We start from the raw sequence: 23,805 nt of genomic DNA, 5'->3' as shown, positions 1-23,805 counted from the left end.
TTTTCATAATGTCCCACCCCCTTTTCCAAACCTCACATTTATGCTTATTCTCCCTAATTCTAGTATGATAAAGATGCAATCCCACGCAAAGGTTTTTCCTTTCCAGTTGTCAATAAAAGTTTAAATACGGTGAATCTTATCTAGAAGAAGGACACTTAATCTTTCCTCAAAGGCCACTGTCAAAGATCAGTTGTTGCTGTATGTTTCACTGTATTGGACTTGTTTAGAAATGGGAAGGCTGGAAAAATGTAAAGTTGACACTTAAACTTCACAACTAAAATTTTCCTGTTCTAAGCCCTGGCTGGTGTAGCTCAGTGGATTGAGCACAGGCCTGCAAACCAGGCAATCTCGGTTTGATTCCCAGTCAGGGCACATGCCTGGGTTGCAGGCCAGTTCCTGGCAAGGGCCAGTTCCCAGCAGGGGATGCACAAGAAGCAACCATACATTGATATTTCCCTTCTTCTCTCCTTCCCTTCCCCTCTAAAGATAAATAAACATTTTTTTAAAAAAATTTTCCTGTTCTAAAAAATACTCACCATGTTTATGGACCATGGTATCGATATTAAACTGATGCTCAGACTTACAGTGTGAAAAAGTTTCTTCGGCAGAGGTAAATAACCTGAAAAACCAAGGAACAGCTTCATGAGAAAATCCTCAGGAAGTCTACATATTGATCTCTTGTTAAATATACATCTCCCCCACTCTGCTAGTTTTTAGTCTTATTTCCAATGAAGAGAAAACAAACTTATCTGCAGATGTCAAGGACCCAGAACTTCTAAAGGGAATTCACTCCTGAGTTCCATTTTATTAAAATAAACCAACTACCGATTAAATGTCCAAGGTAATTTACTTGCCTATTAATAGCATGGAATGTATCAAAAGATTTTAAGAAAGAAAGAAAGAAAGAAAGAGAACTCCCTTTGACAAATCCTGCTTCTCTCAAGATAGGAAAATTCCCTGTGTAAGATTCTTTTCTCCTTTAAGTGTCAACTCTGCTTTTGGAGGCTTTGAACTGGCAAAGCTCAAACTGCTTTCAGAAATAAAGCATCGAACCTAATTTTACAGCTGGCAGAGTCCCACGGTGCCCTTACTTCAAAAGCGATCTTGTCGTGTTTCTACAGTACCTGTACGACAGACACCGTGAGGACCAAGCCTCTTCAGTATGTGACCCACAAAACTGAAGGACACAAAGTGGGAATACAGAGCAAAGAAGCTGCAGGCCTCTTTTATATGCCCAGCACATACGCAGCAGTTACCTTTCAGCTCACATTTACCAAGATAGGTCAGTTTTACAGCACTGGTGCAGCCTATCACAATGACGTACATCCTGACGTTCAACAAATATTACGGCCGAGGATGAGTAGACATTCTACACCCGCCCAAAGGAGGCTACATGTGAGAACCATGACGCATCAAGAGGAGCTAAAATACCACCAACCAGCACTAGGCCCAGATTTAAGAGAAACTGGAAACTGTGTATAAAAGGAACCCTGGCTAATGCCAACCGGGCCTCTTTCATGCCCACGTGCCAGGGCAGCAGCCAAAGTCAATGCTTGTTGAGGTGAAGAGGCAGAATTTTAAGTGGAAAGACCAGGGATTTGGATATGACAAAAGCATAGCTTTGTGACCTTGAAAAGCTATTAGTATTACGGTCTCTTTTAACCTAAGTGAAAAGGCATCAATTTCTTCCTCTTCCATATGTGGGGAGCCCTACCCTCAGAAAGGCAATTCTTTAAATGGGTCAAACGAAGTATTACACCCGAGCTCTCTAGAGAACTATAGAGTGGCAAGGCTGGGAGGGTCCTGAGAGATTTTTTAGTTCAGGGACTCCGAAACTTGTTATTCATTACGATCACCTGAGATAGTGCCTTTATAAACGATTCCTGGACCCCAATCGTGACTTAGAAGGACTTGTGTGCAAGGCTCAGCATCTTTATTTCATTTTTCAAGCGTCTCAGGTGACAAAGGTGCACAACCGGATTTGGGAACCACAGATCTGGCCCAAAACCCTATTATTTTACACACGGGGAAAGTGAGGCCAGTCGAAGACAACCTGGCTGCAGTTCATGGCTGCTCCCTCTATACCACGTAGGGTCTTCAACAAGCCCTCACTCCAGACCACTGGCTGGAGAATTCGAGGGCAGGCCACTCTGGACCAGCAGACCACGCAGACGCACGCGGCCCGGCCCCTGGGCTGAAGCCTGGCGCAGAGCTAGACGAACCTATCACAGAACAGGCAGGGGGTCTGTCGCTTGTCGTGGGGGAGCTCGGCATCGTCCTCATCCTCCCAGGCGGCCTCGTCCCCGCTGTCTGACAGGTCTGGCAGGTCCTCTTCCTCATCCACCAAAGCGCCTCGACCGCCTAGCATACACAAACGATCAGATCCGCTCCGCACGCCACTGCGAACCCAGGGTTCGAGGAGGGTGGGAAGCAGGCTCTCACTGCAGATGAGCGATGCCAGCGTCCCGCTCCCCGGCGGCCCTCACCACCACCTCCCCTACCCTCCCCGCAAGGCCATACCACCCGGGCTCCACCTCCCAGAGCGTGCACTGGGAGGAAGGGGTCTTTCACCGGCCCCACGGCGGCGGGGCCTGGGTGCTGGGAAAGCCAGGTGCTAAGCGGGCGGGGATACCCACCGGTAGCGCCCAACGCTAACGAGCACATGGCTGTGGCTCCCCGAGAGCCCGGCGTGCAGGGGGCGGGGACCTGGCTGAGAAGTACGCGAGAACGCCGCTAGTGACGGGGGGACTCGGGAGCGAGCGCGCAGCAGGAGAGGACTTCGGCGAACCCCACGGGCAATAGAAACGCGAGAACGCGCGCACTGGCTCCAGAGCGCTTCCGGTCCTCGGGCCCCGTGATGCTCACGTGACCTGGTGGGCGGGGCGAAAGTCAGGCTTTGCTCCCTCCTCCTGCCGCAGGCTTGACGCAGTGCAAGCCGACTAAGCGATGAGAAGTCTGAATGTCTGAGGCTTCGGCACGTGTTTTGCAGTGTCGTCGGGCTTCCTTAAGGTAGTGGGAGGTCCTCGCCTTAAGCCCTGCGCCCTTAGGTGGAGAGACCCTGCAGTGGTTTTGCAGTTGGCACCACGCCCTCGGAGCTTCCCTCAGTCTGAGTTCTCGAAGGGACACCTGCCGCTGCGCCCTCTGGTGGCGATGGAGGCAGAACGCAGGCAGGAGGCGGGGATTTCTCTGGTTCCTGGGCTCCCTGATCCCCCTGGGGTAAAACTGGGGAGAGGGAACTCTAGGAGCCAGTGTGGGTGTACTAAGAACCACTTGGGGCCAAAGTTCTGTGGGGTTTGTTTAAGGACTTGAGTCTTTAAGCAAGGGAGTGATACTGTCAAATGGGTACTGGAGTGTGGAACCTTTTGGCATTTCTGGGCCACACTGGAAGAAGAGTTGTCTTGCTTGGATCACACATTCAATACATAAACACTAATGAAACCTGATGAGCAGCAACAACAAAAAAAGTTTAAAGTTATGTTTTTGTGTTGGGCTGCATTCATCGCCATCCTGGGCCTCATGGAACCCACGGGCTGCACGTTGGACACCCCTGGAACTTAAAAAGTAACATTTGGGCTGCTGTGTGGGAAAAACACAAACCTTCCCATGCCTCCTTTCTTTCTTCCCTTCCCAGTATTTTACTCAAACCACAGACTACTTTGTTACGCGGGCATGGGCAGCAGTTATTTCAGTAGGTAATGCCCCAAACTCTAATTCCTGCTCTTGACACAGGTTTATACAATTGAATTGGCTACCATGGCCTACCAGGCTCTACATAATCCTGCCTAATGTTCTGTCTCAACTCGACCCTTCTTCACCTTGGGCCCCCAACCTCCAGCCTTTTATTAGGACTCCTCATTTTCCCACCTCCAGACCTTTGCTATGAATACTCTACGAATGGGTAGGTACTTCTTGTCTTGGCAGAAAGTTCCTCAGACCACCATTTCTAAAGCAGGTTCCAGTGTCATCCCAGCAGCCTCCTGTTAGTTCCATTCTTAGCACCTCCCATTTGCTTGTTTCTCTCTTTGTGTGTGTGTGTTTATAACTTTGCAAGGGTAAGGCCATGTCTGTTTACTTTCATTTCTCTGGCGAATACATGGCCTAACTCATAATAGGTCATTGAAAAATATGCTGAAGGAAACAGAAGCCTTGAATTAATGCTAAACTTTTCTGAATGTCCCTTAACTGTAAACTCCAAGAGGACAGAATCCATCAGCTGTTGTTTTGAAGCCTCCTGTATGGCAGGACACTGCCTATGTGCCCCGTGGCACCGAGGAGCCATTTAATAAGCTGAATGAATGAATTCAAGGCCTTTCGGTACTGAGATCATACAACTGTTCCCTTCATCCTTCCAACAAAACTCCAGCAAGGCCCATCTCCTGTCAATGTAACATTCAAAGGGAAACCTGCTAAATCCCTTGGTAACACCCAATTATTCAATGTTAACAGAGAAAAAAAAACCATCCATTTTAGATGGGTGATTGGGCCTCAATCTTGTCCACTTAAAGTTTATGTCTCGCCATAATGCTGGGCTTGGGGGGAAGTAGTTTTTTTTGTCTGCACTGAAGATGAACACAAATCCTCCCCCATCATCTCACTCACTCTTAGACCAAAACAGAATGTTGAAGACAACCTGAGAGAAGATTTGTGGGCAAGGGAATAATACACAGAGTAACTTAAAACTGGTCACTGGGTGTAGCTGCTGTAACTTCAAACCTCACTTCCAGAAGTCTGTGCTTGTTATCACCCAGAGTCCAGCCCCAACGGGTACCCACCTGGCAGGAGGGTGCCCCATCTCCTACCTAAACCCCACTAGCCTTTATCTCCCAGTGTCCACTGAAGCTGGAAATGTACTTGGCATACTGTAGACCCTGTGAAAATGGACTGAATCACTCAAATAACTTTGCTTCCACTAGTACAAACATTAAGCTTGACCACCATCCTTTGTTCCATGATGGAAATTACCCGTGTGTACTCCTCTTGACTTCTTCCTTTCCCATAGTTTGCATCTTCCTTTCCCATAGTTTTTAAACTGCAGCACTTTGCGATGCACGTTTACTGGCTTTGTGGCCATTCTGTGGATACTCATTATAGGGATCCTAAGCCAATGGAGAAATCCAAATATTTCGATTTAATTCATCCACGGCATGTACTGGCCGGCCAAAATTGAGTGGAACTTCCTGGAACTGTACCTCTACCGGATGCTCTTGCAGAGTGGTTCAAAGTTAGGGCATCAGGCTGACTTGGGTTAGAATCCTGCCTCTGCCATTCCCTAGCTTCAGGTCTTTAGCTTCGGCCTCTTGACAAGGCACTGCCCTACAGTGAGAGCCTCAGTCCCCATCTAGGATATGAGGATGACAGTGTAACTACAGAACTGGGTCCTACCCTGCTTCTAGCAAGACCCAGAACTGAAGTTTAGACCTTGGATACACCACCTATCAGTAACAGTTGTGACACCACTCACAAGTAACGCTTCTGAACCCTTCACTGCTACCCCTTAAAAGCCCCTCCCAGAATCCTGGACGAGAAAGGCAGATTTGAACCTTGCCCCCTGTCTTCTCATCAGTCGACTGGCAAATAAAGCTATTCTTTTCTCAAAAGCCAGTGCCATAGTTTGGCTTCTGTGTGTGGTGGGCAGTGGACCCTTGTTCGGTAACAACAGCACCATCTATAAGGATTATTGGGGGCGGGGTTAAAGGACAGACAGCATGGGTAAAGGCTGGCACTTTGCAAGCACATGATAAATATTAACTGCTATTGTATCATCCTATTGGCCAAATTACTGCATATTACCCCTGATATTTGGGCATGTTCTAACAATCTAATAGGCACCTGGGACTTGTCTATTTTTATTCCACTGTTCAATTCTCCCATGAATTATAGTATATAATAAATTATATAAGCTCAGTTATTATATATTCTAACAAAGTAGTAAGGCACAATGTTCCCTTAAACAATTACATGCAGTGAGGCCTGGGTACCTTGGAGACATAAATGTCAACAGTTTTAGAACAGAACTCATCTGCAGGTTGCAGAAGGTCTTCCCCGCTGCTGTCACGCCTAAGACAGGCATTCGGAGCTGGCTCCCCACCCAGCGGCACCAGAATCTCCAGGGGAAGCTTAAACAGAACAACAGATCCCTGTGCCCGTGCCCCAGGATTTCAGATTCAGAAGGTTGGAGGCAGGGCCCACGAAGCGCTACATTTGAAAAGTTCCCTGGGGGGCGTACAGTTGACGCTTGAGCAACGTGTGGGTTAGGGGTGCCACCCCAGTGCACTTGAAAATTCGCAAATGACTTTTGACTCCCCCCAAACTTAACGATACTCTACCCCTCAGAGCCATGGGTTTTATGCCCACAGATTCAACTAACTTGGGATTGAAAACAAAATTTAGAGGGCCAGCTGTATGAATAACAGCCTGCTGTTGATCAGTCTTCCCACTAACATAAACAGTAATGAATGTTTTGTGTGTTATATACGGTATTATATACTGTATCCTTACAATAAACTAAGGTGAAGAAAATGTTCATAAGAAAAACCCAAGGAATACAAACCACAGTTAGAGCCCTTACTGAAAAAACTCCTGTGTAAGTGGACCTGCACACTTCAAACCCGAGTTGTTCAAGGGACAGCCGCACACATGGGCACAACCAGGCCCTGAACCACGGTGCAGTTCACAGTCCGTTTTTCATTGGACCTGGTCAGGTGAAAGTACCGAAACCACGGTTACAGTGCTCCTTTCTTTAGACCCTCACATCATTGATTAGGTGGGTGTCGAGTTTTACCAAAAAAGCATTTCTCAGGAGTGATCCTGGCTTAGGAGCCGTCGGCCTTCCCCAGGCTGTGGATGGCAGTGTTGTCCACCACTTCCCTCTTCTTGTCACTTGGTCTCACTGCGTTGTTCAGCATCGCTCTACACACAGTCACCACGGGAACAGAATGCTCATTGGCCCAAGAGGCTGGTAAGCAGCCAAAGAATTTCCTCACCAGCCATTCGGTTGGGCGAGATTCTTGCCTATCACATAACAGAACTCTAAAGAGAAAAAAAGAAATAAATAAAAAGCAGAGTGAGAGATGGAAAATCTCATTCAGACTATAGAAAGTATGATGAACTAAGCTGTGTCTCCCCAAAATTCATGTTGAAACCCCAACCCCCAGTGTGATTATATATGAGGACAGTGCCTTTAGGAAGGTAATTAAGGTTAATTTTGGTCATAAGGGTGGGACCTTAAGCTGATAGGACTGGTGTCCTTATGGAGGAGGAAGAGATATCAGAGCTCACTCTGTCCACGCACACACAGAGGAAAGCTACGTACAGACAGACAGGAGGCCATCTACAAACCGAGAGAGATGCCTCACCAGACACTAACCCCCTGGCATCTTGATCTTGGACTTCTAGTCTCCTGGGCTGTGAGAAAATGAATTTCTGTTGTTTAAGCCACCCAGTGCAACGTGTTATTCTGTTTTGGCAGCCTGAACAGACTAACACAGTGGGTAAAAAAAAAAAAAAAGGTTTTCTTTGGTGCATGAATAAGATTTTTAAAAAGAAGGCAGCAAAAGCTACCCAGAAAATTCTACACTATTCTGAACTTGGCACCACTGACTATGGACCCCCTCCTTCAGAGCCAAAAGGTAGGCTCTTCAGAGACTAATCCACCTCCAGCCAACCTCTTTACTATCTTAGATATCCCAATGGTCAGCCTCTGCTAGTGAAAAACCACCTTCTAGGGGAGAACCAACAGCAGAGCCCTCCACGGCAGTATGGAACTCACCCGGGCCTAAATATGGAGTATCGGTCAAATTTTAACTCTTCCACTCTATCTTCTACTTCTCCCTGTTAAAGACAAACAAACAAACACACTTTTAGTATTTAATCAAGACCAACTTACTAGAATGCTTATGAGAGAATTACCTGGGGTTTTGAAAATACTCTGCTGCTGTGGGTCTCAACACGACTGGCCCTTGAACAACACAGACCGAAACTGCATGGGTCCACTTACACGTGGATTTTCTCAATAGACTCACCCAGTGCATACACACATTTTTCAAGGGTCACTCGGATGCTTTAAGGAAGTGCATCACCCACACAAATGGGTTTTTTGATTGGTGGGAGGTCAGCACCTCTAAGCCCTATCTTGTTCAAGTATCCACTGCACTTGCAAATATCCTTATCAAGATTTTTAGATTCCAAAGAGTATGAGAAGTTAAGGCAGAGGCCACTTAATCCTTATATGCAGTAGATTTAAAAAATAGATCCAGAGAGAATAAGTGACATGTTACGAGTTCAACCCTAAGAGAATGACCTCCCGCCTTGGCTGGTGTAGCTCAGTGGATTGAGCGCAGGCTGTGAACCAAACAACCGTGGTTCAATTCCCAGTCAGGGCACATGCCTGGGTTGCAGGCCAGGTCCCCAGTGGGGGCCATGTGAGAGGCAACCAAATACTGATGTTTCTCTCCCTCTCTTCCTCCTTCTCTTCCCCTCTCTCTAAAAATAAAAAAGAAATAACATTTAAAAATAAAAAGAGAACGACCTCCCCTTAGCCCAGAATTGATGGTACAGGCTGGCAGACAGTAACCTGACTGGTTTCCAGCTAACTCCAGTGGGTCGGAAGACAGGCCCACAGACCCTCTCTGCTGCTCATTTCCTAACAAACCGCACCAAATGTTAGGAGGCAGTGAGATTACATCTAGATGATGCTTTCAATTAAATCTGCTGAACGAGCCAGGCATCTCTATGAACAGAAATGCCGGAGGAGCTCTGTCACGGGGACGTCTGACACCTAAAGGACCAGCAAACGAAGCAGCAGGCGCTCCTCCTCCTCCCTGGCCTGTTCGCACCATTTGTTCGGCACTGAACCTGTCACATCCTACAATCCTAGGTAGCTTTTTAAATACATTTTTCATTCATTTTTTAGTATATTCACAGAGTTGTGCCACCTCTACCCACAATCTTAAAATATTTCATCATCCCAAAGAGTAACACCTAGGAACACTCACTCCCATCCCTTCCCTCTGAGCCTTACCCAACCACTAATCTTTCTGTCTTTACCGATTTGCCTATTCTGGACATTTTACATAAGTGGAATCATTCACATTGTGGACTCTTGTAACTGGCCTCTCTCATTTAGCATAATGTTTTCAAGGTTCACCCATGTTGTAGCACGTATCATTCCTTTCTGTAGTTGAATGATATATTTTCTACGTATAGACCACATTTTTTTATCCGCCTGTTCATCAGCTGATGGACAGTCGGGTTGTTTCCACTCTGGCTCTTAGGAATAATGCTTCTATGAACATAAGTTTCTAAGTTTCTAAGTTTCAGACATAAGTTTCTATGTGGACAGTTTTCTTAGATTTTTACAAAGATGTGTCTTTACAAAGATGTAAAGAAGGCTGAGGCTACTATCTTAAAAAAAAAAAAGCTTGCTTGCAAAGTTGGCCCTTGGCTTGGGAACTTGGGTTTCAGGAGTGTTTCTGTCACTACCTAACTGACATGGGTGGTTTACTGTGCCTAAACTATTTGTACAAACAATGTGGTTGATGCAGAACACTTGCTTTGCTTCTAATTTCATCTAAGCTGAGGGCGCCTACATGACCGGCCCCTTAAAAGCCCGGGACTCCTGAGCTCAGGTGGAGTCCCCTGGTGGACAGTACTCACTGCTGGAGAAACTAAGCACAGGCAGCCCCGCTGGGAGAGAACTCCTGGAAGCTCGCACCTAGTTTGCTCCAGACCTCACTCTGCACTTTACCAACTTTGCCTTCCATCCTTTCACTGTAATGCACCATAACAGGAGGATGACCATATTCTGCGTCCTGTGAGACCTTCTAGCAAATTCCCACACTTAAGGGCCCTCCAAAACAAACATATTATAAATTCCTGGAAGACAAGAACCGTACACAATAGTAAAGAAGTCATCTACTTTGGAAAAGTTTAAGAGTCACTGCTCAAAGTCTCTTCTCATATTAAGACTCCACACTGATTCCAAGACCGGAGCTGCCCTATCTCATTTTATGATGACCAGATAATCAACAGGGGGTAAGACACTGAAAATTATCTTTCAAATCCCTCCTGTTTCCTACAGATACCCCTGCAAAACACAGCTCCTGTAGCTATAAAAATAGGTACTACAATGCACTTACTGCATTTTTATATTACTTAGCATTCTGTTATTTAGTACTGCCAGTTACTCAGAATACTCCAGTATATACAAAAGAAATATGTACAAACCTTAACTTGCAGATAAAGAAAACTGCTTGACTTATCAGCTCCTTTAGAGGACTGCAAGTTGAAATGTTTGCACCCTCCAGCTTTTGCTAGCTCTGCAGATTTCAGGACATAATCTCGATCAACACGCACAAACCCCTCCTGTGGGGGAAAGAAGATGAGTTATTTCCAAAAAGCTGTACGTTCATCTTAAAGATCACGACTCTGCTTGGGCGGCAGGCCAGGAGGCCCGGGGGGAACAGGGAGCAGAGTCTAAATAAAATGCATCCAAGCGATATGTGAACAGGTCCTGGAAAGGGCTCTGAGTATGATCCTCAGGGTAGACTACCAGCATTAGTGGTAGGGCCAGACTGAGAAATCAAAGGCAATGGATGACCTGGGTGGGTTTTTTTCTGGTTTAAAAAATTAAAAACAAACAAACAAACAAAATGACATTGAAACACGGACACCAAACAAACTGGCAAAGGAGCAAGAGGAACAATAAGATCAGGCTGTGAACCTGCTTTTAGTCACACATTTGTCTTTTAGTAACGTCACCATGCCACCGCCCCCTCTCTGTTTTCTCTGGTTTTTCTGCATCAGCTCTAACATGGCAGGGTCTCAGAGCAGGCTGGGAACACTACCCAGGCACTATGAGAATAGTCTATCTAACCTCCCATTTTTGCTTAGGTTTTACAACGTACTTTACATATTAGCAAAAAGTGCACCCTCAGTTTTTTTTACTTGCGGGTGTAATCAAGAATGTTTGGCGACCCCAGTCTAGACTCTGTCTAGTGTGGGTAGGGGTTAGGCCTTTCTTCCAAATTCACATCTCAGCATTAAATACTTGCCCAGTTCATGGTAGGTGCTCCAAAAATACTTGAACGTATAAATTAAAGTCCAATGAAAGCAGAGAAAAGGCAAATCCAATTAGAAAAGAAAAGAACTACGAGGTAATAAAAGGAAGAGGGGAGAGGATGATGAAAACAACAGAATACAGACTCATTTCCAGGGCCTCGCTGAGGGACACATGCCTGTCCCCAGGCAAGGGAATTCCAGGTAGCAATGTTTCTTGGGACAACCACATACCTGGCATCCTCAGACTCAAGACAACTGAAGAGAAGTCTAAAATCTACCAAAGCTGAACCCCACAGGGACCCACAATTATGTAAATGAAGTTTTATCTCATGAGGATTCTAAATCTGAAGGTTGATTCACTGCCCCAATGATTTTTTAAATTAAAAATGTGCCCTATGGTAGTTAGGGGTCCTAAATGGTTTATTTCGTACGGAGATGTGTGTCCTTCACGGAATGACAGAAACATTGCCTGAGCACACGTCACATCCAACCCCCTCCCTACGGAGATGTGAAAATCCAGCGGTCCCATGAACAGCTGGCTAATGAGAGAGAGCTGAGAGCGGAATGCAAACTGTGCCCACTGTTCCTTCTTTATCTCACACTCTCTAGCCAACAAAAATGACTAATTCATACTTGGGGTGGGCAGAACAATGGCCCCTCTGAGACGTCTACTTCTTAATCCCCACATCTATGAGTATGTTAGGTTACATGGCAAAGATACACATGGTGGCCAAAACGGAGAGGGGGGTTGAGGGCCTAGGTGAAAAAGTGGAAAAGATTAAGATGTACAAGTTGCCAGATATAAAAACAGTCGCAGGGATAAAAGTACAGCATGGGACTATGGTCAATAACATTTGTAATAACTATGTATGGCGTCCCATGGGTACTAGACTTACCAGAGTGATCACTTTGTAAGTTTGTAAATGTCTAATCACTATCTTGTACATCTTAAACTAATACAAAATTGTATGTCAACAGTAACTGAAAAAAATTTTAAAGAATAAAAGGGGAAATTAAGATTATAGGTGGAAGTAAGGTTACAAATCAATCAGCTGGTCTAAAAATAAGATTATTCTGTATCCTCTAACTGGGCCAAAGTAATAACAAGAGTCCTTAAAAGTAGAAAAGAAAAGCAGAAGAGGTTAGAGTGCAGCAATGTGAGAAGCACCTGATTGCCCCACAGCTGGCCGTAGGGATGGAGGGAGGTGACCATGAACCAATGGGGGTGGATGACCTTGAAAAGCTAGAGAAGGTGATGAAATGGATTCTCCCCTAGAGCAAATCCCCTTTTATCTCAGCAAAGTCCATGTTGGGCTTCTAACTTACAGAACTGTAAAATTACACAAGTATGTTGTTTTAAGCCATTAAATTTGAGGCAATATGTTACAGCAGCCACAGAGAGCTAATACAGAATTCGAGTTAAAAACAATAGCCCCAAGCATACAAGAAAATTGAACAGATTGTAAGTATAGAGCTTGATGAATTTTCATAAACTGAACATTACCCACCAACCAGTTCCTAAACCAAGACATAGAACTTGGGGGTAAATCACTATCACGCTCAAAGCCTCTCTTGCCCTCCTTCCTCACCACTCACTGCACCGCTGTAACCGCCTGCGGGGTGGCGTTATCTTTCTGCCTCCCTTTAGGGAATACAGACTGGACCAAAGGAGTGCACCAACACCATCTCCTTTGGTGGCGTGTACTTTGACGTCCTGCCTTAACTGACTAGCTGACCTGGCCCACACACTGACCCAGACTTACATTGTTGCTTTTTTAAATCGGTGTGGAAAAGAACAATTTTAATTCTCAGCACATCCTGAGAAGAGATGTGATTCTCCTCTGAGCCATTTTCTGAAATGAGATTTTATATGTGCTGAAAGTGTGCCAAGAAAAACAATCCAAAACTACATAGAAAAATTCTAAAACGCTCAATTTCTCTTCCATGTCTATTTCTTCCCCTCATTCCAATTCCCCAGAACTCTGATTTTAATAAGGTTCATTATTCATAATAAAATGACATAGTTGGCTAGTGAAATAAATCCCTTTTTGTTGTTGCTGTGGCTTTAGCACTATTTCTTGGAAGGTGCATTAAAGTTGTCTCTGTTAAAATGCTTTTCTTTCATCAGTTTCTTTAAAAACAAGGGAAGATTCAGCCAATCACAAGTCTCTAGACCGACGCTGTCTCTCTCTCTCTTAATCCAGGGCCAGTTAATTTGATAATACTGAGGATAATTTGATTAAACTGAGACCCTAATTTACTTGGCTTTAGTTCTGGATCAACCTCTCCTTTAATAGAGTGCTGTCGGCTCCAATTGTTTGATGGAAATTAAAGTGACATAAATACCATGGGACTTTCTCAATCTGATTAGTCAGCGAAGGCACATCAATACCACCCCAGCCATCAGACGCTGGCGTCCTTCCTTTCACCACCTCGCTAACAACTGACAACGGCTCCTTGAAGGAGGAGCACCCACGCTGCTGCGGAGACCCCCACGCTTAGCCCATCATCCCCGCTCAATGGGCCCAGCTGACAAGGTGCCCACACCTTTCTCCACCGCTGTTCTCCAGACAAAGCTAAATATTGTTTTATTAGCAATCAATGGCTGTTAATCCAAACTGATTTCACAAATCCTCTGAGCCCTCAAGCTGATTATAAATATGCATTTCCCCAGCACACAACTTTTGAATTTCATTTCCCCAACCTTGATGTGTGCCCTTTCAGCTGGTGAATGAAACTCAAAAGCAAAGGGGTCAATGGCATTCAAGGACTTAGGAACCAAACCTAAGTGTGGACCCTGCAGATTGACTCAGAGGTGTGAACACACATCAGTTTTTTGTTGGTTTTTTTTTGGAGTGAGGAAGAGTCCATTTATAGATAGAAAGGAGCTATCTTTAAAACTGTATTAGTAACACCTTTTCTTATTCTCCAGCTGCTCAAATAAAAAATAATAGAAAAACAAACTAAAACAAACTACTCCATACCCCAGAAACACAATTTCTGGAAAAACTGTATATAGCTTCCCTAACTGTATGGAGGAGAAAAGACGTCCGTTCTGAAGGCATGAAGTCTGTTATGCTATTGTGTCTATTGTGTGTCTATCATCCTCTAGTCAGTGTATCTTCCTCCAAGCTAGGAATCAGAATTCCTTCTAAAAAGGGAATTAATTAAATAAGTTCCCACTATAAATTTCCTTTCCCAAAACCCATTTGAATGGGTAAACACACCGCAATATGACTCAGCAGAGATATCTTTATAAACTCCACAAATACCTAGGGAGACAAATTCTCCAATTACTCTTTTTTTTTAATCCTCACCTGAGGACATTTTTTTCATTGCTTTTAGAAAGAGGGGAAGGGTGGAGTGGGGCAGTAGAGAGAGATAGAGACCTCGGTCACTTGCCTCCCATACGTGCCCCAGGAGGGGGTAGAACCCGCAACCTAGGTCTGTGCCTTGACCGATGATCGAACCTGCAACCTTTTGGTCCATGGGACTACGTTCCAACCAACTGAGCCACATTGGCCGGGGTTCCAATTACCCTTTACTCAAGTCTTACTAAAATCTAAAGCTACTAAGTATTTCTTCTAATCTTCTTTACCAATGCTTGAAAACTGGGAACACTCTGGCTTAAGAACACCTCATCCACATCCAACAAGGTATTTTGGCAACGACTGATATGACAAGCAAGCGTGCCAAAAAGACTCGAGGGCAGGGGGAAGCTTTTCCAAGAAGGGCAGCTCTATCGTTCTGTAAAGGGTCATGCTTAGCCATATCTCTGCTTCAGACTCTTTCTCCTTTATCCCAACCCTATCCATTAGACTAGAAAGCAGAGATGCTGATGAACAACAAATGTGACAATCTGATGCCCCATTTGTCTGTCTCTTTTCAGGCGGGCATCTCCGTATTTGATGTACAGGGGTGGAACCAAGGTCCTGGTTAGAGGAAGAGCTCTGGATAAAAAAATAAATTAAACCTGTACCGAGGATTCATGAGTAAATCTCTATGTTCTCATAGAATTCTTCCCTTCGGCATTCTTGTCTCTGTGTTACGGAAGTCAAAGCACTCTGCAGGCATGGCTTCAGGGGCCCCTCCCTCTCGGACAAGGAGGCGTGGCCCACAGGACCGAAGCACGTCCGTCCCAGGTCCCACAGCTGCCTGCTATCCAAACAGAGCCTCTAGTCTGGGCCCCTCAAGCCATCTACGACCTTGTCACTTCACAAGTCCCTCCTGGACATCAAATAAAACAGTGGAAACGACAACAGGAGTGCTCAACCTTCTCCTGTAAAGGCTGAGATAGTAAATATTTCCGCATTTGCAGGCTTCTGTTGTTGCAGTTACAAGGCTCTGACACCACGGTGTGAAAGCAGCCTACATCATAAGTGACGAGAAGAGCTATGTTCCAATGAAACTGAATGGATTAGAAAAATTTGAATTTCTTATATTTTCACATGTCGTGACATTATTATTCCTCTTTTCATTTTTTTAACCATTTAGAAGTATTAAAATAGTCTTAGCTCCTGGGCTATACAAAAACAGGTGGGCTATATTTGGCCCACGGTCTGTAGTTCACCAGCCACTGGACTAGAACAACATATCATTAGAATCAGAAGCCGTGAGACTGTAATAATACCTAATACATGTTACAGTGGCTGCATTAATCACCTGAACGGCATCATCCATTCAACAGAATCCAAGAACCCAGACTCCTGGAGCCTACGCCTCCCTATTAGGTGAGGAGACAAAGAAGTGAGACCGCATCATACCACCGCAAACTACCTAACCAAACCCTTTTCCTAACACAAGTCAGGGAAAAACACTATTCTCAGTGGCATCTTTGCTCTTCCCTCCAGACCATGTAGATCTGGTTTTCCAAGGTGATTTCAACCTTCACTAGCACACAAGTTACTCATTAAAGCAAGACGAAGCCACCCAGGACTGAAGTACCAGAAAAACCAACAAGTAAGGAAGACTAATTACCCCAGTGCCTCCTGGAAGTAGGTACATAAGGAAGAGGAGAGCTGGCTGCATCCGAATCTCCCAAGGTGCCTGCTTAAGACACGGTTTCCAAGCCAGTGACCCAGTAAATATGGACTCAGGCCAACTCGGGAAGTCACTGCACTGAGCAGACAGCTGGGGCTGTGAGTGTGAAAAGGAAGGTTGGCGATAACCAGCTACTGCTAAAGAAATGCTTTTCCAAACAGCTGAGGACGGATAACAGACCTATCCCCAGCGCTAGTTTCCACAGAAATCTGGGGAGACTTAATTTTATGGGTTTCAGTGTTTCCCCCACAATCCATAGGGTGAAGTTCTAACCTCTAGGACCTCAGAATATGACTTTATTTGTTAATAAGGTCATTACAGATGTAACTCATTAAGATGAGTGCATACAGAATAGTGCAATTCTTAGTCCAATCTGACTAGTGTGATTATAAAAAGGAGAAATTTAGTCAGAGCCACACATGCAGGGAAAATACCAGGTGAAGAGACACAGGAAGAAGGCAGCCATCTCTAAGTCAGGGAGAGAAGCCTGGAAAAATCCTTCCTCACAGCCCTCAGAAGGAACCAATCCTGCCACAGCCTGATCTGACTCAGACTTCCAGCCTCCAGAGCTGGGAAGCAGTGAATTTCTGTTGTTTAAACCACCCTGGTTATGGTGCTTTATTATAACAGCCCAGGAAAATACTTTATTATAACAGCCCAGGAAAAAAACAGGGGGAAAAGCTGGCTAGTCAAGGGGGTTTTAACACTGAGACAGAAACCCTGATTTTCTTTAGGTTTCTCTACTGGAATCTCAGATTGCTAAGGCAAAATGCGAGGTGTCCCAGTTACAAAGCGGCGACAGAATGACACAAGGCAGGGCTGCCACCACCAGCTGTGCGGGTCCCATCTGAGGATGGCTTTCCACACAGAAGGCTGCCGACCCAGAACACCAGGTGGAGTGAGCTTGGAAATCCACAACCCCATCAAACTGTGATTACCTGGCCACTCGTGAATTCTCAACTCTTTTTAAATTGCCTAAAGTTATCTCAACCTCCAAAGTTTATGTGGTGTCCAATCTAAATTAGTTAAAAAAAAAGACTCTGGAGGAAATGTCAGCTTTCTGTCACTATCATCTTAAACCATTTAAACCCTAACTCATTCTGAGACTATTTAGCTCACCAGTCTCCTGCTTACTAAAAAATATTCTAAACAGGAAGGACACCCAATGCCTCTGAATAAAATCACATTACATGATGTGAATGCAACATAGCAATTTATACTCTCCCTAGAGCTCCCCATGAGATTCGCTTTTATGTCATGGAAATCAACTGCTCTATGCCTAATGCAGTGTTTGTTTGTTAGTTTTATTTTGCTGAGTCACCACCAAAACCAGGTTGGCATTTCAGACAGGACAAAACTTTTTCAGTGCTTTTAGAGGGCACACCGCTTGTGACTGTCCCTGGGGCAAAAAGGACGGCACTAGCCACAGGGCAGGAACATGACCCTTTCTAGGAGACAGACTGCGCCAAATCCTGGCACAGAGCTCAGAACCCAGCTGCATCCAAAGTAGACGTGGTAGAACTACAGAAGATGGAAATAGATCCCTACTGAAGGCACAAATAGAACTGAATAGAAGAAGAGAGTTATTCTTTGGTTCATCAGGAGAAATACAACCGAGGCTAACTCCTCGGGTGGTATACACGAACAGTTCCTAAACACGTGTTCTCCTGATGACTCTGACGCATGGGCTGCTTATAACCCTGTGGTTAGCCCCCACAGCAGCATGGTGGTCCTGCATAATTAACAGACACGTTTAGCTCCAGCAAGTAAATTCTGCCACAGGGACAAAGTATAGCCAAAGTTTAAGATAAACAAGCTAGATTAACATTTGCCCAAGATCTATGATGTAAGCCATGATTCCTAACTATGTAGTAAACTCTGACTTCTGGATAGGGGCTGATACAATTTGGAGAACCTTTAAAAAGAAAATTGAATTCGTGTTGGAACAGTGCTGCGTCAGTTGGGGCTGAATCACCCCAGGGGTTGAATCATCCCTGGAGGCTGAGTCACCCCTGGAGGCACATCAGCTGAATCGTGCGTCTGGGCGGTTGCTCCGTCCCAGAGGTTTGAAGCTTGGCAGGAAAAGAGGTTGAAGCAAACCACTCAAGTGAGAGAGAATGCTTTAAGTTTGAAACCTTTATAAAGAGAAAGGGAAAAAAAAGCTTACTGCTGACAGCACGAACCAGTTACTTTTACCCCCGATGTGATGGTTTGCCTTAGCCAGGGAACAGAGTGACAGCAATGTGCACAAGACCGTGTAACTATGCATGATGTCCCCAGCTCATGGGCTTGCTCTCAAGGATTACTTTGAAGGAAAGATGAACTTGTCATTGCTATTTAAAATACAAGAACAGCTAGGGCAGCAAATGAAATTTGAAATGATAAGAGCTGATTTACATTAAAGCACTGCAAAAAAGTAAAGAAAAGGTGAGCAAAACAGGAACTTTTGACATTGCTGGCCAGAGAGAATGGGTAAGGGCGCATTTCTGCCTTACCGCCCCGGCTCTGGCTCTCGTGGTGCCCAGGCAACAGAATCCAACGTCGTGGCCTTGAAAGGCAGATGCGTAGTCATCCAGCTTTTCAAAATCCACCACTTCTTGATTCTAGACGACAAGGACACGGTTATATATAACTTGACGTTATTTTTAAAAATACCCCTCTATATTTACATTTAAGGAAGAAATTACAAGACATTACTGAAGAGTCTGCCCACTTAACACCAAATTTTGCACGTGCATGTTCTCCCACCAAAACTAATCTGAATTCAAAGTCAACAATGCACTGATACGGCCACGGTACACATACTTGGACTAGGGGTGATCCAGATCTCTAAGGGCAGGTTCAGTTATAGTTTCCTCCATGGAAACATAAAAGACCTGTCTGCACATCACCAGAAGGAGCACCAATGGGCTTATAAGATGGGAGCAGGGAATGGTGTTTGGTATCTCAAATGCCTAGGTTGGAGTCCTGGGCCTGCCACTTCCTAAACATGTAATTTTCGCCAAGTTATCTTATCATACACCTCAGTTTTTCATCAGTAAAATGTAATTCATGATCTTTCCTACATTCCAATCTGTGAACCATCTGCATTAAAATCCACCTGCAAGTGGATGCTTGATAAAAGGGCATATTCTTAGGTATCAGACCAATACTTCTGAGACAGAAACTTCACTTTAAAAAAAAATCCTCAGCCTAAGATATTTTTTATTGATTTGAGAGAGAAGAAGGGAGAGAGAGAGAAACACTGATCCAAGAGAGAAACATCGATTGGTTGCCTCTTGTATGTCCTGACCAGGGACCGAACTGGCAACCTTTCGGTATATGGGACAATGCTCCCACCAACTGAGCCACCCTCCTGCTGGGGCAAAAACTTCACTTTCATGAGCACCCTTGGAAATTCTCAGGTTCACTGAAATTTAAGAGCCTTTATCTAACCTAGTAAGTTTGCTGTGAAACTTAAAAAGAAAGTTTGAGCTCAGTTCCCATCCATCATTCAGGAGTTCACATAAAATGATGCTTTCCTTCCCTCTCACCAACTCTTTCAAAGAAATTTTTCTATACTGTACACAATGCTGGAGAAAAATGTTTGCATAAAGTGTCCAACCACAAGATGTGCCACCAAAATAGACTATCAAAGCACAGAACTTGATTTCAGTTTCTAATTACCCAAAGTATCAGACACACCCAATAAAACCAGACTGTGAAGACTATATGTCACTGCCTAAGTCTGAGCAAAGATGTCCATTTTAAACAAAAATTTCCTGATGGACCAAAGGTGTGCAAAATGACGTGGACACGGAGTCATTCTGTTGACTCTGCCAGAGTCAACAGAATTTATTAGTGAGACCACTTGTTATCGGGAAGTTTCCACCTATGAAACCTATAGGACCAAGTTCTATAATTAGGGGGTCTCAGGATTACACCACAATTTACCGAAGCTCAGACTTCAAATACAGGGTCTGGCATAAGTAACACCTTCTTGAGTGTGGTTGGTAGGGCCATAATATGAGTGTAATAATTCATAGTTTTGACATTCCACCTAAAATGTCATATGGTGTGCTTGAGTGTGCTATTGTTATGTTACAGAATTACACACATGATTTTGTAATAAAAGATTCCATAATAAAAAAGGTATTGTTTGTGCCAGACGCTGTACTTAGGGAGTGTGCACCAGGCTGAAGTGTGGCATATTGTCTGGTTAACCAGACAAGTGTAAAGGAAAGTGAAAGTCAAAGAAAGTCACGGGGAGGAATATTCTCCTACAGACACAAGGCTGCAGCCCTGGAAAGTCAGGCAGGGCAAATTCCTATCAGTGAATAACCTCCCTCTCACTGCCATAGACCATTCCTGCTCTGAAAACCATCTTCTGATTCACTAACAACATTCATGTCGAGTGGACCGGGAGACGAAACAAGCTGAGTAGACTGTGTCTAGAACCCAGCTTCAGTGACACTGAAAACAATGGTGGTCTCTGCCTCCCACTCCAACCTGGGCCCAGCCTTGCAGGTGCCCAGACTGAAAGAAGGCCTTTGCCCAAGGGCACAAGTGAGATGTGGGCCACAGACGCCTCCAATCCAGGACTCCAGCCTTCAGGAAGGGTTCTTACATGCCAGTCTTGGCCACATTCTGATCACCTCTCGCAGCACCCATCACCACTGGCGGGCAATGTTCAACCTTTAAGCATGAAATTTGTCCACCAGGTAGAATCAGTGCATGTACATTTTAAGTCTCAGCTCAAATACCCACCACATTTTTATAAGCTTCCTCATCAAAAGTCAGCTTTCTCCGGCCAATGATTGTGACTTTGGAAAATAGGCTCTGTTCCAGTATTTCCTTTAAGAGCACTCTGCCGGTTTCGCCACTGGCACCCAAAATAAAGACGGATTTGTTCTGCATCCTGAAGTCTTCCCGAAGCTTGGGCAGCGTCGCTGTCTCAGCCATGCTACTGAAATTAACACCAACAGGTACTGATGTTAGGCTGTTTAAGGGATAACCTGGCTTTCCGTGGGGGACGAGGAATGTTTATTCGTCCTGGAGGAAGATATTGTTACTCTCCGGAAGGCCCAGGGGAAAGCGCTGAGTCACCTGCAGGGAGGGTGCCAACCCAAACCCCGGAAGGAGCCACGGACTGCGGGCACCAAGAGTCCTCGTTCCCCCTTGGTACCCTCGGTCTCGATCCCTCCTTCCTCTGCCCAAAGGGTGCGGGAGCCCAGCTCTGTCCCCTGAGCGGAGGGGTTACCTTGAGCCGGTCCCCTGCCCCGCGTCCTCACACCACAGCAGGAGCAGGGCGGTTACCAGCGCAGCAACCGCGGCCACTGCTGCTCCTGCGCTCAGGGACTTGGACCAGCGCATCCGGGCATCCCTCCTTCCCTGGGGTTCCTCGTCCCCTTGCCCCTTGCAGCCGGGGTACCCCCAGATCCACCGAGGGTCGGAAGCGGCCACGCCCACGCCTACCCTGCTACGTCTCCTCGGGCTTTCGCTGCGCCACTGCTCGCCCCGCCCATAGGGCGGGACCTGGTTAAAGGGACCAACAGTTTCCCTCGGGAGCCTGAGTGCTTGGTCACGTGAGCGAGAGAGCAGGTGCGCTGCACAGGGCAAGGTGTGACACTCGTGGACCTCCAAGGCCCTCTCCCTGGCGTTCTTCTTCACCACCTGGGCTGCGCTCTCCCATATTCAGGGTTTAAGCCAATCCACCTTTGCCGGTCCCTTTCTAAAACCTGTAATTTTAATTGCGTATCGGACATTTTCGTCTCCACTTCACCATGTCAAAAATGTAACCCTTGCCATCCAACCATCCCAAAGAGAAATAAAACAAACCTATTCCTTGCCTCTCTCGGGTGTCACTATCCCCATACACTCGCACACTCCTCACCCCTCCCCTCCGGATGTCCTGGTGACTCAGAGCACAGTAATCCTTTACCCAGGAAGACTCTACTGTGGGAGGCACCACATCTACCTCGTTGCTTTAACCTCCGCTCTTGGGACAGCGTTTAGCCCCTAGTGGGCGCTCAAGAGAAACTTCTGCATGGATGTATTTCTACATACTTTATATACAAGACCTAGGAGGGGAGTGAGGGGTCAACTTGCCAAACACGTTTATTTTACAAATGATGCTCAGGGATGAAGTACAGCTTGTTACGTCTCGGGTGTGTTTTTTAATGGAGACGACATAGCAAAGGGTAAGAAAAAGAAGGACAAAACTTGGCAAGGAACTCAGGGGTAGAGGTGCCCTGCCCCCACCCCCCATGTCCCTGCAGAGCTCATCTTCCCCGTGTCATGCCACCTCAATGGCAGCTTCCTTCCGAGGGGAATTCTGTTAGGTTAACATGTTTTCTTTCCAACATGAGGGAAGGCACCTAGAGGACCTGAGGGCCCCGTGTGGAAGACAGGGAAGGAGGAGCAGAGAGAGCAGAGGGTTTATTCAGGACATAGGGCCGGATGAGCAGGGAAGCCACGCCTGTCACGAGCCCTGGGAGTCCAGGAGGGGTGCAGAGATGTACATTAGGGTCCCAGGACTGCTGTCACAAAGTACCACAAACTGGGGGGCTTGTGACAAACTCATTCTCTTACAGCTCTGGAGGCAAGAAGTCTGAAGTCAAGGTGTCAGCAGGGCCACGCCCCCTGCAGAGAGAGGCTTTAGGAGAGAATTCCTTCTCGTTCCAGTTTCTGGTGTCTCCAGGCGTTCCTTGGCTTGTGTCTGCAGAACTCCAATCTCTGCCTCTGTCTTCACATGGCCTTCTCCTCTGTGCATCTGTGTCTTTTCTTTTACCTCTTATAAGGATGTTTGTCACTGGACTGAGGACCTGCCCACATAATCCAGCACGATCTCATCTGGAGATCCTCCACTTAACCACGTAGATAAAGATCCTTTTGCTCCCACGTTTACATTCACAAGTTCTCAGGGTTAGGAGGCATATATCATTTTGAGAGTCACCATTCAACCCACTACAAATGGCAAACAAGACAAATATCAGTCAAATTCTAAACAAAAGGGTGCCTGATGAGTTCTTTGTTTAGTGGATGAAGAGATAGTGTGTAGAGTGGGGATAAAGATAGAAGAGGGCTTTTGGATGAAGCCCTTGCCAGAGTAAGTTATGGGATAAAGGCATGGACCAAAGCAGGGAAGAGGAGGAGGGAACACATATGAAAGGCATTATAAAATCACTAGCTGTGTACATTGGGTCAGATCCTCAGTTTTAGCCTCCTCATCTGTGAATGGGGGAAGGGCACAGCCAGCACATTGCACAGATGCACAGCTCAGTTCACGTTCAGTGCCACATGTGAAGGCAGTGCAGGCTGGTAGTTAGTGTACAGGCCACGGCATCAGTCCACCTGGTCCAAAATCCTGGCCCTGCAACCAGCCAGCTATGTGACTTTGGTCAAGTTTCTTTCCATTCCTTGGTTTTCCCATCTGCAAAGGATGAATGATAATAATTACCTAAATCATGCAATTTTTAGTGATGCAAATTAAAGCACTTAGTATCTACCATGTAGTAAGCATGAGATAAATAGGATCTTATTATGGAAAAGAACTTTGTGCCCTCCCTGGTGTGGCTCAGTGGATTGAGTGCCAGCCTGTGAACCAAGGGGTTGCTGGTTTGATTCCCAGTCAGGGAACATGCCTGGGTTGCGGGCCAGGTCCCCAGTTGGAGGCATGCGAGAAGCAACTGCACATTGATGTTTCTCTCCTCTTTCTCCCTCCCTTCC

The 23,805-nt window shown here is 45.7% G+C and overlaps 2 protein-coding genes across 7 annotated transcripts in view; both read right to left on the bottom strand.

Moving 5' to 3' along the window:
* PRMT3 (protein arginine methyltransferase 3) overlaps nucleotides 1–2,827 on the bottom strand; it is a 107,302-nt gene extending 104,475 nt beyond the window's left edge. Inside the window, exons 1-3 of one of the 3 annotated variants that reach the window (XM_037040384.1) lie at nucleotides 2,637–2,827; nucleotides 2,223–2,361; nucleotides 537–619 (exon numbers count right to left, since the gene is read on the bottom strand). In XM_037040384.1, the coding sequence (XP_036896279.1) occupies nucleotides 537–619; nucleotides 2,223–2,361; nucleotides 2,637–2,664 (250 nt within the window). In that variant the 5' untranslated portion in view covers nucleotides 2,665–2,827. The remainder of the gene's footprint in view (nucleotides 1–536; nucleotides 620–2,222; nucleotides 2,362–2,636) is intronic. The other 2 variants (XM_037040385.1, XM_037040386.1) reach the window with 2 other exon arrangements.
* A 2,764-nt stretch (nucleotides 2,828–5,591) lies between these two features.
* Nucleotides 5,592–21,620, bottom strand: HTATIP2 (HIV-1 Tat interactive protein 2). Of its 4 annotated transcripts, none has more exons than XM_037040381.1 (6): nucleotides 21,553–21,620; nucleotides 20,845–21,043; nucleotides 18,594–18,701; nucleotides 10,225–10,362; nucleotides 7,769–7,830; nucleotides 5,592–7,029 (listed from the first exon to the last, which is right to left on the bottom strand). In XM_037040381.1, the coding sequence occupies exons 1-6, from the start codon at nucleotides 21,600–21,602 to the stop codon at nucleotides 6,813–6,815; spliced, it is 774 nt and encodes a 257-aa protein (XP_036896276.1). In that variant the 5' UTR covers nucleotides 21,603–21,620; the 3' UTR covers nucleotides 5,592–6,812. The 4 variants fall into 4 exon arrangements, with proteins under 4 accessions (XP_036896276.1, XP_036896278.1, XP_036896274.1 ...); XM_037040383.1 differs by having other exon boundaries at nucleotides 20,845–21,040; nucleotides 21,553–21,576; XM_037040379.1 differs by lacking the exon at nucleotides 21,553–21,620 and adding an exon at nucleotides 21,338–21,543.
* Nucleotides 21,621–23,805: the final 2,185 nt, after the last annotated feature.

Source organism: Sturnira hondurensis, unplaced genomic scaffold (genome assembly GCF_014824575.4).
Source record: "Sturnira hondurensis isolate 20B ecotype Veracruz unplaced genomic scaffold, ASM1482457v3 Scaffold0002638, whole genome shotgun sequence".
NCBI classification, from domain to species: domain Eukaryota; kingdom Metazoa; phylum Chordata; class Mammalia; order Chiroptera; family Phyllostomidae; genus Sturnira; species Sturnira hondurensis.
This window is presented reverse-complemented; position numbering and strand designations above follow the sequence as displayed.